Genomic DNA, 16127 nt, shown 5'->3' with positions numbered 1-16127 from the left:
AAGTGAAGTGTGTATATGTATCTATACACATGCATATGTGCATACTATGTATTATATAAATACATATACATTAAATCAAAATGCAAGGAAATACCTTTCTGAATCATAATCTATATCATTTTCTTTTTTTCCTTCTTCATCTTCTTCAGGGAAACGTCTGTTCATTAAGGCAAACTTGTGAATTGCTTCTTCCACAGAGTACTTAGTCTGCCCAGAAACACACGCCTCAATGTCTTCTGAATTCAGATGGCTCTGTAAGAAGAGGTGAAGGCTGCTATCTGAAAGCAAAAGTGCATTCTGTAGGACTCTATATTAAAAAAAAAAAAGGAAAAATAATTGGTGAACAGGATGGTCAGTGATAGGGTAGAAGAAAGAAAAACATTAGAAATGTACCACTGAAGGTAATTTCTCTACTGTGGTAAACTTTGTATCAATTATGGGCTCTGCCCATTAAGGGGAGGAAAGCATATGTTAACTTTTATTCAATTATTTGGAAATTTAGGTGGGTAAAAACATGAAGCTAATAGTTAAGAACATCTGTTAAAAGAATAACTTCAAGGACATTTCTTCAATTTACCCATCTGTTATTACCATGTGGATTAATTATGGAAATATTTTGCTTATATAGTCATAGAAAGTTACTCTACTTTAAAAAATTTACTGCCAACAGCATGTCAATTCAGTGATCTTTATGGGATAGGCTGTCATGAAACATCAAAACTTTCAACTACTATTAAAAATTATATGAAGAAAATACAATTCTCAGCATATTTTACATTTTAAAACTTTACAAGTATAGTTATATACTTAAGGGCATGTTTACGACAGCTCATGAGAGAGATGGCTTTTTTTAATACTTAAGGTTAACTGTAAATTTCTCCAAAATCTTTAGGAGCACTGAATCTGTGTTGTCAAAATGAGCAACCAAATAAAACTGATCCCAGCCAACTTTACCATATATATAATTAAAATATGATAATTTTGTGATGAATACATACTGCTCTTCCCACATTTAAGATCAAAGTTTACAAAGACAGAACAGATTTCAACCAGGGCATCAGAACTACATGGAAGATTAAAAACTATCCTGTAGCAAAATCTATAGATGCTCAAATTCATATTAGTGAATGTGTTTTCTCTGAAATGCACATCTTAGAATACGAAATCAAATCAAAGTATACCTTTATATTTAAATAAAAACTGGTTTATCTTTTAGCAAAGATGTTGACATATGATCATTTAGTCTCTACTAATAGTTCAATAATTATGTAAGAGGAGACACTAAGACCAGATACAGGGGACAAAACTAACACACTGAAACCCAAGTAGAATTTTGTCCAACATAAGATTTTTCCGATATAACAATCTGTGAAAAATAGATCATGTATTTCAGACCAAATGAACCTTACCTTATATTCTGCTTGTTTAAACAAGTAATAAGGAAAGTAAATCTCTTTTGGCCATTAATATCAATTTAGTGAAAATCCAAGGTCATTATAATACCAAGTCCTTTTCTACAAAATAAAACAATTATTTCTTAACAAAGGCAAAAATGCCTAAAAATGCACAGTATTAAAACCAAAATCTAGCTGTCCCCTTTGCTTCAGCAGGTTTACAGTTTGAGAAAATATTCTTTACTGGTCTATTAGAAGGAAAAGTAAAACCTTTGTGCTTTTTAAAAGGCAAAACCTCAAGCAAAGCAGCTAAATCCTTCTTTTTCCCTCTGTGTCCTCCGCCCTGGGTCCTCCCAAAAGATGACCAAGTCACATGATAATGATTAATTTACCAAGTACAAGTAGCTAAGTAGTAAATCCCTCTTACTACTCTTTGAGATTTATTTTCTACATTTACAAATATTTACCATTCTTGTTTTTAAATACTTCAGATTAAGAGAAGAGTTATAGAGCAACAATCCATTAATATGAACTTGGATCATGAAGTCTGTGAAGTCTGAGCAGAGTGTTTCCTGTGGCCTTTGTCAGTGGTTTCCTGCCTGCCATAAGTACAAGGAACTGTTTATGGGATTGTACTCGTGGCTTTGTTTCTGTTGGAAATGTGTTTTATTTTCTTTATAAAATAATGGGTAATCTTTAAAATTGATTTTAGATGGTTTGAGGCATTACACCACAAAAGTAATGAGCACTAATGCCAATGATATTGGACACAAATTCATTTTAGCTTTATTTCATGTCTGAAGCAATTCTACTGAGCCTTGAACCACTCACGTGTTGTTATTAACTTGCTAGTAACTTAACACATGGGTACAGCAAACAAAAGTGATCAGAGTCCAGGTTGATCGGGACCTCAAGGCTACTGTCCTTTTTCTTGAGCTATAATTCAATTTCCAATTTTACTGTACATTAGACTCATTATTTCCCAGCGTTTTCTTTTTCTGCTCAATACTGCCATCTGGAGGACACACAGATGAAAAGAGAAGGAGCCAGGCTCACCCAGCTCACAATTCCAAAGAGCAAGAAAGATGTGGCTGGGGAGGGGACATCTGAACACTCCCCCAGGCCTAGAGTTCAAACCAGTGAGTCGGCTAGGTACAGTTTTGGTTTTTGGAATCTCCTCTGTTTCTCTGGCTAAATTCATGCCACCATACTCCATGAGTTTTAAATAAGCAAAAATAATTTTTAAATGTATTTATATGCTTATTTTAGTCAGATAGTTCATTCTGAAATTTAAAATGAAAATTTGTGAGAGTGTTTTCCCATCTGGTTAGGTGAGCATAATTAATTTATTTTGAGTACTATTTGGCTTACTATCAGAGAGGGCTGCGACTGCCACCATCATAATATTAAATACTATTTTTTCCTTAGTCATATTTGTGCCATATTTTCCACAAACAAATCTAATAGCCCGAAATCAATTTCAAACCTAATATAAAGAGTACTTTGTAAAACAGTCAATAAAATGTCATTTGTAGAAACCTCCATTTAAAAAGTATATGATTTTCAAAACTTTATAAAAGGAATAAAAAATAGCCTCTAGGATTTTAAAAGAATTTCTAGAAAGATATTTATAGTGCAAATCAGAAGTTATTCCTTTCCCCATAACAGTTTTAGACTAAACAAAGCAAAATCTATTTTTTTTCCCTAAACTGGACACAGCTGAAAAGCAGTTTTCCTCAACATGATTTTATTAGATGTATTATATGCTGGTTTAGCTGAGAATATATAGCTATGCAAAATCATTTCATCCTAACTAAGGATGTCCTGGGTCTGCTGAACCCAATACAATGATATATATACATATCTGCATAGTACATGGAAGGTTAGCAGTTTGATGTAGAAAAAAAAAATTAACTCAGCCTGTTTAGCTCTTACTATAAGAAAAAATAAAACCTACAAATCTTCATTGAAGACATTCATGATCTATGCTGTGGTGCCCTCTATTGAACACAAAGACATAAAAATCGTGTGTGTGTAAAACTAGCTGTCATGGTTCAATACTAGCCTTTTGTAAAAAATCTTTAATATTCCTTAATATTTGAAGAAATACAAAACCATGATACTAAAGTCTAAACTGTAGGGTAAATGTAGTTGTATTAATGGGATGAATTCAGTAAAGAAGGGAAGCGGCTCCCAGTCATGAACAAATCTATTCAAACCTAAATTGAAAATCCCATTCAAACCTAAAAATTAGTAGGAATTCCATTTTTCATAGTTAGAGACTTACTGAGTTTATATTTTTTAGCCTATAACTTTCTTTTCCTAACTATTAGAAGGGACTTTAAGTTTATAACTACTCAGGGGCAAGAATACAAAAGGGAGATTATAGTTAAGACTGAAGAAAAATGAATATATTTGAAAAATCTCACAATCATACCAAATTTAGCCAGCATTTAAGAGTACTGCTAATTTTAAATTTTCCAGGTTCTGGGATTCATATAGTACATCCATCTTTCCTATAATTTCTTTATCTATAAAACTGAGATAATACCCAACTCCTAAGATTTTTAGTACTGAGACTAAAACATGTAAAATGCCAAACACGTAGAAAGTGTTCGATAAATGGTAGAAATTATTTTTATTTGGCACCTAGTCAAAGAAACAATTTTCTAATTCCTCTACAAAGATCAGTACTTTCTTATTACATATGTATCATTTCACAAATGACCTTAAAGAAAAATAGGTATATATACACATATACAAAGACATTGTGGTTTCAAAAGGTTTGAACATATTTAGTGCTTCTGGTTCATAACTTCAAAACTCACATGAAAACCAGGCTTTAAAAATACACGCTGAAAACCTACAATACAAGCATGTTTCCATGTTTTAATGCTGTGGTTCCTAAAATTCCTCTACAAACAAGGTACAGGCTATTGATGGCTGGCCCTACTTAACAGGTAACCAGTGGGGGCTCAGAGGATGTCAAACCGGGGCCAAGACACAGTGCCAAGGTGCACATCACATCCAGTTCCCTAAAGTGGACCCGGGTTGGGTGAGGGGAGGGGGCACCAGGGGCAAAGACATGGAGGGTATTACCTTACACAACCCGGGCAAGCACAGATCTGAGGGACACAGAAGGGAGGCTGGGGAGGGTCAGCAGGGGCCGCAGAGCTCAGTTCAGGCCTGAAGCCAGCCCTGTGGTATTTGACTCCTCACTTCCTTCAGGTTTAGGCTGTGTGGAAGCACCAGCTTTCATTTTTAAAGTGAAATATTAACTTGTAGACAAATGTTCACATACCACAGTGGGACAAATGATATCACAAGAGAACCCCCTGCCAATTCCATGATTTGACAATCCAATCGGATGACAATCCAGATTCAGTGTTAATGAATCTAGCCGTAGCCCTGGATATGTACACAGTGCTCCCCCTAGAATGGAAGTGTCAGGACAAGGACTTGTTCATTCTGTGCAGTCCTATGTCCGTGGCACGCAGCCTGGCCCAAAGCATTCACTTAATAAACATCTATTGAATGAAGGATCGCTGCATGGTTTTTAGAATTTTTTTCAAGTCCTTTTCATCTGTAGGACACAACCACCCAGTGAGGTTGGCTATGTGTGGGTAATATTATCCCACTCTATAGCAAACAAAGGCTTAAAAGGAATGAAGTGACTGTTCCAAGGCTCACATGCAGCTAGAAAAAAAACCAGGAACCATGATTATGGGAGACCTAGAACCCGGCTCCTTGAGTTCCTGAACCAGGACACTTTCTACTATGACATCTGCATCAAATACAACCAGCAAACAGTCAAACCATGCACTATGCAAAAATAACCTGGCACAAGCATAACCCCACTATGGCTGAATGACACTCACGGGGTCATTAATTTGGGTAGATCAACTGTGGATAGAAAGGTTGTGTTCAAAACAACGAAGTAATTTCTGGTCAAAAACACATACCCTGCACTTAACCAGTAATATAATTCAGAGGTACGTGCTGTCTTCTGACCTGAAATAAGACTTCCCTACAGAAGACAAGATGCCACAGCTCCCCGAGGACAACATGTTCTACACTAGAGTGACAGGCAATTCTGTAGAATTGTGTGGCAGGAACCACATCTCAGGGGAGAGGCCATCAGCCACCTGGGCCTCATAGAGACAACAATTAAAATCAGAGGCCTCCTCTAGGGGAAAGGGCAGGAAAAACTTGGCCAGGTCTCTGTCCTGCCATGCCTGTGATACCCCCAAAAAATACAATGAAATGTTTTCAGAGGACTTGGCTCTGCTAATCAGTTCTTCTGGTCTCTTGCCATGTTTATTCCTCTGGCTTCTCTTCATTGGCCCACTCTCCCTCAATTTATAATCTTGGATCTTTCTGTATGCCTCTAGGACACCTTCAAAGAAAAGGCACTAAGTCAATCTAATAGAAATAAATATTAATATTAATGTGCATACTTAATATCCAAACCCTTTATGAGAGAGCCAAATGGGGAGGAGGCAGTATATTTATTTCAGGCTAGCTCTAAGGTCCTATTTAGTGAACCCCAAAGGAGATGACTTCAGATCCTGAAACTACTAGAAAAAGAAACAGTTCGGGAGACTGGGTCCTGTCAGTAACTAGTAGTCATATGACTCAGCCTGTTTCCTTATCTACAAAATTGGAAATTAGGAAAGCAAAAGCTGTCTCATGTCTAAGTGCATTAAGATAATAACAGCCAACACGAAGATAGCACACACTGCATGCCAGACACTGTCATGAGTGCTTTACAGTCACTAACTTGTCTAATCTTCTCAACAACCCTATGAGGTAGGTACTATGATTACCCCATTTTATAGATGGGAAGACACAGGCAGAGGAGGTAAATGATCTGCCCAAGCCCCCAGCTAGTAAGTGGCAGAGCGAGGAATCTGAACTCAGGTAGCCTGGCCTCGGAGTCTAGGTGTAAATCAGTGTGCTATATGGCCTCTAGCATTCTGGGTATTCCAGCATTCCAGAGAGTGGATCGGGGGAGGGAAATCACTGGTAGTGTGAACTCAGGCAGCTGTAATGGCAATACCCACCATCACAGAGTAATCCAGAGTTAATAACTCACTGAGACTGTTCACACGCCACCAAATACTCCTTTATAAACATTCCCTTCAAAGATCAGCGTTAAACCATTAGAGGAACCCAGAAGGATATTAGCAGCCCGTTACTGAGCTGATTTTGGTCTGTAAATTCTAAGCATTGTAAACAAAGACAGTTTTTAAGAAGTGCCTTTTGATAATTAGGCATATTTGTTTCCTGGCAAATTTTTACTTTTGTCAGCTAAACGCCCATGTCATTTAGATCTGCTTGACAGCTTAAAGGACCATATATTTGTTATTTAATTCAATTTGTTCACTGTTTTCTTTCTAGAAGACTTGGTCCCAAATATGTACGAGATGATGGGAGCCACAAGATGGTGCTCTAATATAGGAAATGGGCCACTGGGTTTTGCTCTAGTGCAGATTATTTGCATTTCAGAAACAGGAACACTCTTCCCCACACCACCATGCAGCTCTTGTAAAGCACTTGCTCACACCCCTTGTCTGGCCACAGAAGTTTCTGGACACTCACTTTCTGAGGAAATCTTCCAGACCCTGGCGACGCTGATCCACGTGCTGGCGATTGTTCATGTTGAAAAACAGGTTTTTAGATGGAAGTTCTGGCAGTTGTCTTAGGAGAAAGAAAAAAAAGGTTTTTAAATGATTAATTCAAGGTGCTTCTGTTACAGAAATCCCTCAAAGTGGAGGCAAATTATGTATGATGATTATTATCACACAGTTATTCTATAATTATGATTATACATTATATAGTTATATAATAAGGGTATGAGGAAGTCAGCTTAAAGAAAAACCCATCTTTAAACATTTCTGAGGCCTTTCATGGCCTATACCCATCAAAGTTGGTGAAATTTAAGTGATAAATTTTAAATCCGGATGCAGTAGCTAAGAAAGTAAAGCTACATATTGTAATCAAGGCAAAAGCCTATAAAAATCCTTCATATCTTATATATCTTAATGAACGTCAATTTTAAATATTGAATATAATGACAAAGTCTCCACAGTATACTCTAAATCACTTACACCAGCAACGCATTACTTTGGAGTCTCTGCCTCAGCCACACGAATTCTCTGTATCTTCTTCGTACACAGGATGTTTTCATTGTAAAACACATGCTATTAGTCTGTACAGAAAAAGTAGAAAAATGAGTCTTACCTGAGGAAAAAAATGCATTTCTTGTATCTATAATTCACAATATGATCTCAATATTCACTCTAAATAGGATTTAAACCACCAAACAAATATTTATATTTATGCCAGTACTCTGAAATCTTGCACATAACCCAGGAACATAACAGCCCTGAAGACAGCCAGGATGGTGGAAATAAGCAGTGTTGCCCCAGGGTGAGGTATGACCTGGCCACTCCCTGCATCCTGAAGGAGCCTCCTACTCACCTGTGAGCACTGCTTTCAAGAATAAATCATAAAAAATAAATCCTAACATATAAATGACAGGTAGGAGCTCAGGTTCATCCGTTGCATTTTACCACCATCCACGTAAGCTGGAGGAGCCTTTGGGGCTTAGAGACACCTCCTCATGACCCTTTATGAGACATTGCAGAAATCTTCATCTCCTTGACATGGCCACCCTGCAGATCATACAAATCACCAGAAATCCTAGAGAACAGCATTCCCTTCTCTACTGTATGTGAGAGGGAGCATGTCCGTCCGAGCCAGAGAATGACCGTGGTACGTGGGGATAAGCATCTGGCATAGAGGACAGGCCGACCGGAATTCCAGTCCTGGTTCTGCTACAGGGCAAGTCACTCAAACTTCAGTTTCCTCAGTGCTAAAATGGGATGAACTAGTATATATCTAATTCACAGGGTGGTTGTGAGGATTGATAATAAGCACTTGACCAATGTTATCTATTAATAATACTGTTAGTTACTAAGTGTTGGTTTCCTTCCAGCTATCCTAAGGCAGACTTGGAAAAAGCCACCGATGGTGTCCCCATGCTAAGCTCAGCCACAATGCTTCTCCTTTGGGTAAACATAAGACGAGAGTAAATATTCTCCTTTGAGTAAACATAAGACGAGAGTAAATATTCTCCTTTGAGTAAACATAAGACGAGAGTAAATATTCTCCTTTGAGTAAAACAAGCGACTACCAAAATATTTGTTTCTCCTGATTTTTGAAAATATGAGTATCTCTAGTCTAGTCTCTGTATTTCAAAATCCGATTTTCTAATCTAAATGAGAAACAATTTTTTACCCCCAAGATCAGTACTATTTCAAAAATTATTATTCTATCACTTAATATGCCCAGCGATTGTTTTCCTTGGGAAATCTAAGTAATTATTTGCATTAGCTCTCAAACTGTTCTCATGAAATATATGACATGGTTCCTGGTATGCTTATGCTTTGTAAAGTTCAGAAAACTTCAGAACAGGTTAAAAGGCTTATCCCCAAGGTAGCCACTGGTCTAAATCCCATTATCTTTAACGATATGGCAGCAAAACCCGCTGGAAGGAGTTTGTGGCAAATAACATCCTGTGGGTGGACTTATAACACACCAGGGCCTCACTCTACTGTGCTCCTTGGGGACTAGGTTTGCAGACCATGTTATACCAGAACTAGTCCCCTAACAAGGCTTGAGCAGGTTATCTTCCCAGTACCCTCTCCCTAAAGAATCCCAGACCACTACAGGGATTCCTGACATCTCACACACAGGCTGGGTCCATTTAAATTCCCTTTAATTTCTCTGCTCACAACCACCATGGTTGTCAATAACTAAAAATCCACCTGGTACCTACACCAGACTAAGGTCCATCCATAAGTCCTTCATTTGCAGGGCAGGTTCAGGGGAGTATTTATGATGGCTACCCAGCTCTAGGGTCTACTAATTTAAAATTCCAAGTAAACGTTAAGATCCCAGAGTTGTGTGACATCATCTCCCTTGAGGTTAATTTAAACAAGTTAAAGACCAGCTTCTCTACCTCCAAAGCTCTATGGGTTAACAACTAAGAGAAGCCAACCAGAACTCCCTAGCTCTGCCATCCACTTTTAATTGTATGACAAGTGGAAGTCTCTTCAAGATTAGAGGATACTGAGATCACTAACTGATTAAGTTCCTCTAATAAATCTATTTGCTTGTTTTTGCTGTCCACCAAGCCAAGGCTTATCCATTGTCAATTTATTAGCATTTCAGAAAAGTGCCAGGACACCATCAAATAGTATTTGTGGAACCCATCATTTCTGGCTCCAGATGGAGATTTCTGAATTTACATCAGGCTATTTATAGAGCAGAGCAGAATCTATACTTTCATTAACTCCTGGGAATAATTAAATTTCATGCCTATCATGAAGTGTGTGATAAGGACGCACAATTTTTTTACAGAAAGTTAGAAGGCAACTAAAACTATTTCATTTTACTTCAAATGCTTATTCTTATATAGTCATAATTTTCCACACAGAATGCAAACTCTAGTGTGAGCTTATAAGTAAAACCAAAACAGAATCAAAATACATGGCATATCCTGGAATGGCTTTACAACACAATCAAAAAAGCAGTTCTGAGTTTTTCTTCTATTTTCAAAGTTGGGGAAACTTCAAAGAAAAAAGAGAAGAAAGGAGAATTTAAAAAAAGAAAAGTTCTACAGCTGGTGTTTGGGTGTCCAATATACCAAGTTAGCTATTTACAATGGGAAGATTAAATAATGGCTAAATTTTACTTCACTTGTGCTATGAAGTCACGGATACAATCTGGGTCAATTGCTATGCTCCCCAGTTGAACTAATTTAGTTTGCATCTGATGATATGCATCTGATTTAGATGCAAAGAGTATTATCCTCAAAATCGGGGCCAATAAACTACAGCCTGAGGGCCAAATCTGGTCTGACACCTGTCTTTGCACATAAAGTTTTATTGGAATACAATTATGCTCATTCATTTATGCACTGTCTGTGGCTGCTTTTCACCTGCAACAGCAGATATGAGTAGTCTCAACAGAAACTGTATGGCCCACAAACTGAAGATATTTACTACCTTTACAGAGAAGTTTGCTTACCCTTGTTTAAGATGGTCACAGAAGGCCACACACCACACAACATTTTCAAGAGATTGTGATACAGTAGGATCCACGCAAGGCACATCATTTCTAGTTGCTTACTCATTACATTAATTACTCAGATTCTAGATAAATTAATCACAATAATTGCACATATCCATTTCCCACCTTCTGATTCTATATATAAAACACCACACATCTCTTTTCCAAAGAACTCTATATCCTCTCAAACTTGAAGGTTATCAGGCATTATATTATCCAGAAATATGCTATAGCAGATCATAAGAAATGCCATTAATGAGCTATAAGTACTCTTTACCCATGCATTTTAGATGCGTGCACATCTTCACATGTGAAGGCAATAAACATTAAAATATTAATATTAACAAAGGAACAATAAGGGATTCAAATAAGTAATTTTTCAACTTTAGGAACCATCTTACTAGTTCATATAAGATAAAAGCATTAGTTGTAATCATTCAAACTCAGTTCTTTGAATGAGAAAAACTTTTACAAGTGTCAACTTTATCCCATAAAATGTATCCCATAAAAGTCCTTCAAAATTACTATTTCTACTGACTACATACTTACATGAATACATATCTCATAGTCAATGTAAGAATGCCAGAAGTCCTCCTTCTGAATCCTAGGATCTCGAACCCAGACACTTACAAATTCCTGTAATGGCATCATAAACAAAGAAATATTCTTCAGAACTGCAAGTAGGACTGGAAAGAACTGAGCAAACGACTGCACTAAAACAAAACTGAAATGAGCTTTAACCAATGTGGTACTTGTAATCCTTTAAAAAACAAGAAGTAAAGTTAATGAATCAGGCACCACGAGCAAATCTAGAACACACTTTTGCCACATAATGGAATTTTTTAAATAATGCAAAACTGAGGTGGGAGCACTCCCGGATAGTTTTACTGGTTATCTGAAGACAAAATATACTGTAAAACTGATTTTTAATTTTTAATCTTAATTGGTTCAGGTTTGTTTCAAATTTAAAAAGTGATCATTTCTTACTTTCTTCATCTCTCTAAACTGAAACAATGGGCCCTTCTGGGTAAGTTGCTTCCTAGGACACAAATAAGAAAGGCACCAGGCCAAGCAGGGTGGCTCACACCTATAATCCCAGCACTTTGGAAGGATCTCTTGAGCCCAGGAGTTTGAGACAAGCCTAGGCAACATGGCGAAACCCCATCTCTACAAAAAACACAAAATTAGCCAGGCGCAGTGGTGCATGCCTGTAGTCCCAGCTACTCAGGAGGCTGAGGACGGTGGATCACTTGAGCCCAGGAGGTCAAGGCTACGTGACCCTTGATTGTGCCACTGCACTCCAGCCTGGGCAAAAGAGCGAGACCCTGTATCAAAAGAAGAAAAAGAAAGGATACCAAAGCTCATGGGAAAAGTAAGCAAAGAGGGTTGAAGTTGACTTTGTGCATGCATCCCAGCCACATGAGAACAAGCAATAATAACTTATTAATAGAAAGAGGAACACCTTCTTTTACATAAAACTTTTCTCTTTTTAAAATACATTTCCCCTACATTAAATCATTTCATCTTCATAATATCTTTGTGTTATACATAGAAGTCAGGGATATTAAAAATCATACACAGTAGATAATTTTGTTCTTTTATAAAGATAATAAGAATAGAAAACATGGGGCAAAATTTAAAACAATAGGCCGGGTGCAGTGGCTTACGCCTGTAATCCCAGCACTTTGGGAGGCCGAGGCGGGCAAATCACAAGGTCAAGAGATTGAGCCCATCCTGGCCAACATGGTGAAACACCGTCTCTACTAAAACTACAAAAATTAGCTGGGCGTGGTGGCGTGTGCCTGTAGTCCCAGCTACTTGTGAGGCAGGAGAATCACTTGAACTCAGGAAGCGTTGGTTGCAGTGAGCCGAGATTGCATCACTGCACTCCAGCCTGGCGACAGAGCAAGTCTCCGTCTCAAAAAAAAAAAAATTAAAACAATACTTTTTAACAGGTGCTCTTTACTAAATAGGTTTAGTTTAAAAATTTGAAAATGTACAGCAAAAAAGTATCATGTTTCACATAAGTTTTTAAGTAGAACTTATTTACTCAGTGATCATAAACTTGCTAACTGAGTTTGATTTTAAATATTAGAGCTTTTTGATAAGATTGGGAGTTCAATGCTGGAATTCAGGCATTTCTTATTGCTTGTTGGGGCACATCTGAGAGGCAGGCTATGAACGCTTGAGAGCAGAAGAAAAAGAGAGATCGGGGGCTTTCTGGACAAAGCACCTCCATTGAATCATGCAGATAATTAAATGAGACTCTTCATCACAGAGGATTTTTTTTAATCAAACAAATACACCACACTCTGAAAATAACTTTCGCCCCTATCAAGTTTCACCTTCTAGGGCAACACTTTGTCCTTGCACTGGAGACTTCTGTCCCACTGCTTGTCTTCAGTAGACAGGGATTATGAATTACTGTTCCAAAAAGTCTTATTTTAAAATATTTTCATTGTGTATTTTTAAAATCATTTAAGGGACAGAATAAGAACAAGATAGGCGAGGCTCACACCTGTAATCCCAGCACTTTGGGAGGCCGAGGCGGGTGGATCACCAGAGGTCAGGTGTTCGAGACCAGCCTGGCCAACATAGTGAAACCCCGTCTCTACTAAAAATACAAAAATTAGCTGGGCATGGTGGTGGGCGCCTGTAATCTCACCTGCTCAGGAGGCTGAGGCAGGAAAATTGCTGGAACCCAGGAGGCGGAGGTTGCAGCAAGATCACGCCATTAAATGCACTCCAGCCTGGGCCAACAACAGCAAGACTTGGCCAAAAAAAAAAAAAAAAACACACAAGATAACACTATAGTGATGCTCTTTGGCCATTATTTCTTTTCTTTTTTCTGTTTTTTGAGATAGGGTCTCACTCTGTCACCCAGACTGGAGTGCAGTGGTACGATCTCAGCTCACTGCAGCCTCAAACTCCAGGGCTAAAATGATCCTCCTACCTTAGCCAACCCCGCCCCCAGTAGCTGGACTACAGGCGGGTGCCACCATGCCCAGCTAATTTTTTAATTTTTTGTAGAGACAGGGTCTTGCTATGTTGCCCAGGCTGATTCTGAACTCCTAGGCTCAAGCAACACCCCTGCCTCAGCCTCCCAAAGTGCTGGGATTATAGGCATGAGCCACTGTGCCCCAGCCATTATTTCTTCTTCTCTATTTATTTTTTTCATGCACATTAAGAGACAACCATCATTTCTTAAAAGCACATTCTAAATTATAAGAGGGATTAAAAAACCATTTTTAAACCAAATATCCATAATATCCCCTAATCACAGTGTGATAAAGCAGATTCTGCCCAGGGATGGAAACAGAAGCAAAAATCCAGGTACTCTGCTCTTGGTCTATGCTTTTCACCTCCATCTCTTGTCACCGTGTATGTGTGTGTGTCTCTTAAACTTTTAAATGCACACTCAAAATTCATTGCAGCACTAAGACTCCACATATTGTTTCAATCCTGAAAATCTTTAATTTGGTTGGAGTGCTAAATATCACTATTCTCTTGTGGATGGCAAACTTCTTCCCTCTCTGCATCCTGAAACATTTCTGTGCCTGAGAGCCATCCCAGGCTGTTGTTCTTTGCACACTATTGCAATTCTAGGGTGACCTCATCCCAACACATTCAACCCCCTCGCATGAGCTGATGGACCCCACCCAAAGCTCCATCCCAGTGCAGGCACCTCTCCCATGGATCCAGCCTCTAGCCTGATCCACCTAGAAGTCCCTTGAGCACGCCATGTCCATACCCTTCCCACAGCATCCTGCTCCCCTTCTCAGTGAAGAGCATCTCCCACCAACCCCAGCTAGAAACCCAGTTCTCCTAGACCCCTCTGTTTGACTCATTCCCCAAATCCACACAGACCAAGTCCTTCATAGTCATTCTTCTTGGAACCACTGACAACTATTCCCTCTGCTACTGCCTTGGTTCAAGGACCTCTTGCCCAACATTAATGCAAGAACTGCTAATTTATTTCTGGGCCCATATCCAGTGCATTCCCCATATGAAGACAAGAATGGCTCCAAAACACGTATCTGATGATGTTGCTTTCCTTCTGAAAATCCTTCAAAGGCTGCCCCATAACCTTCAAGTTCAAACTCCTCAGCTAGCACAATACAGCCTTTCATGATTTTCACTCTGCTTATCTTCAAAGGCTAAGAGTAGGTCCCCATAAGCAACATGCCACTTCACACTTCCATGCCTTTAACTAAGCTATTCTCTGCCTGGATTGCTAGGCCACCCTACTGCCTTTTTTTTTTTTTTTTTTTTTAATCTTCTCTTTTCTTCTACTATTTTTTGCCAACTCCAATTCATTTTTCAAATGCAACTTGGTCACCACTTTTTCTGGGAACCCTTCTCAGATTCACCCAGTATGACTTATTTGACCCTCCTCTGGGCCCCTAATGTCTCTGGGATTGCCTTGGGCATAGTCCCTACTCACCACGTCCTACTGTGCTGTATTGTCATTACCTGTAGGCCTCCTCTAGCAGACGCTAAGCTCCTGTAGGGCAGCTTAGGCTGTCTTGTAAGACTTGAATGCCTCATACAGCCAATGCCTTCCATTAGTATCATTTAATGAATAAATAAATGCCTGCAGGAATAAACAAACTGCCTTCAGGAAAGGAAAATCAAACTTCACTTGAAATTAAAACCTCATCTACTTGGGTTCTTGGGCTCCATGAATTAATGACAAGTTATTTAGCAGCTGGTCTAAAGTTTATCTTAATTTAACAAACCCCTTCCTCTAAGGATGTGCCAATTAATAGCATAAGGATACAAGAGCAATGTTTAAGATCTGGGAGAACAAACTGTTTTCTAGCACCCTAAAGAACTCCAGAAGCACCTATTTACGTAGAAATAATTGAAAATCCTTCTGATAGCTTCAGTAACTTAGTCCCCTAAGACTTGTACCAGGCAACAATTTGTTAGCCTAGTTGGAGTTAAAATATGTACTTGAAAGTAATAAAAGTACATTTATTTTAAAATATTCTATAATTCACATGGGTCTCCTCCTCCCCCACTCTGCAATTAGTAGGAATTAGTGAAGTTTCCCCATACTCTCAGCTACAAATAGCACACCCCAGAAGCCAAGGTTCACCTCTAATCTCTTAATTAGACGCATCCCTCACGACACTGCCCGCCATCCTTCAAAGGAATGTTGACAGGCTGTCAGCCACAGAGGACAGTTCCACAGCCCCTTACCTAGAATCATATGGATTTCCTAGGAAAATTGCTTCAGCAGCTGCAGTTAGTCAATTTAATAACCTTATTAAACACTTTAATGACTTCTTGGGCCTAATGACTATATGTAGTATGAGAAAGCCAGGCAGAGTGGAATTAAAAATTTAGACTAACTGTCCCTGCTGTTCTCCATGTGAAAACAGACTTCTAAAGGAAGACTCCTAGACTCTTTGAAGATCTAATTCCTGTGTTATCCTATAATAATCAGCCTTTGATTTCAATGTTCCCTGTTTTTCCCCCATCCCCACACCCCAGGTTTGACCATTATCCACTTCTACCCTATCTTTTTTTTGCCTTAGCCCTTAAGTGAGATGAAACTAATAATAAAAATAACTGTATTGTATTATACCA

The 16127-nt window shown here is 38.5% G+C and overlaps 1 protein-coding gene across 5 annotated transcripts in view; it reads right to left on the bottom strand.

Annotated features, from left to right (window-relative positions):
- Positions 1-16127, bottom strand: part of SNX10 (sorting nexin 10) — an 82166-nt gene that overhangs the window by 2206 nt on the left and 63833 nt on the right. For 3 of the 5 annotated variants that reach the window (XM_001161850.7, XM_001161811.6, XM_001161774.6), the window contains exons 3-6: positions 11082-11168; positions 7505-7605; positions 6996-7094; positions 95-307 (exon numbers count right to left, since the gene is read on the bottom strand). In XM_001161850.7, the coding sequence (XP_001161850.1) occupies positions 95-307; positions 6996-7094; positions 7505-7605; positions 11082-11168 (500 nt within the window). Of the gene's footprint in view, positions 1-94; positions 308-6995; positions 7095-7504; positions 7606-11081; positions 11169-15005; positions 15127-16127 lie in introns of all 5 variants that reach the window. The other 2 variants (XM_001161647.6, XM_063815275.1) reach the window with 1 other exon arrangement.

This window comes from Pan troglodytes, chromosome 6, assembly GCF_028858775.2.
Source record: "Pan troglodytes isolate AG18354 chromosome 6, NHGRI_mPanTro3-v2.0_pri, whole genome shotgun sequence".
NCBI lineage: Eukaryota > Metazoa > Chordata > Mammalia > Primates > Hominidae > Pan > Pan troglodytes.
This window is presented reverse-complemented; position numbering and strand designations above follow the sequence as displayed.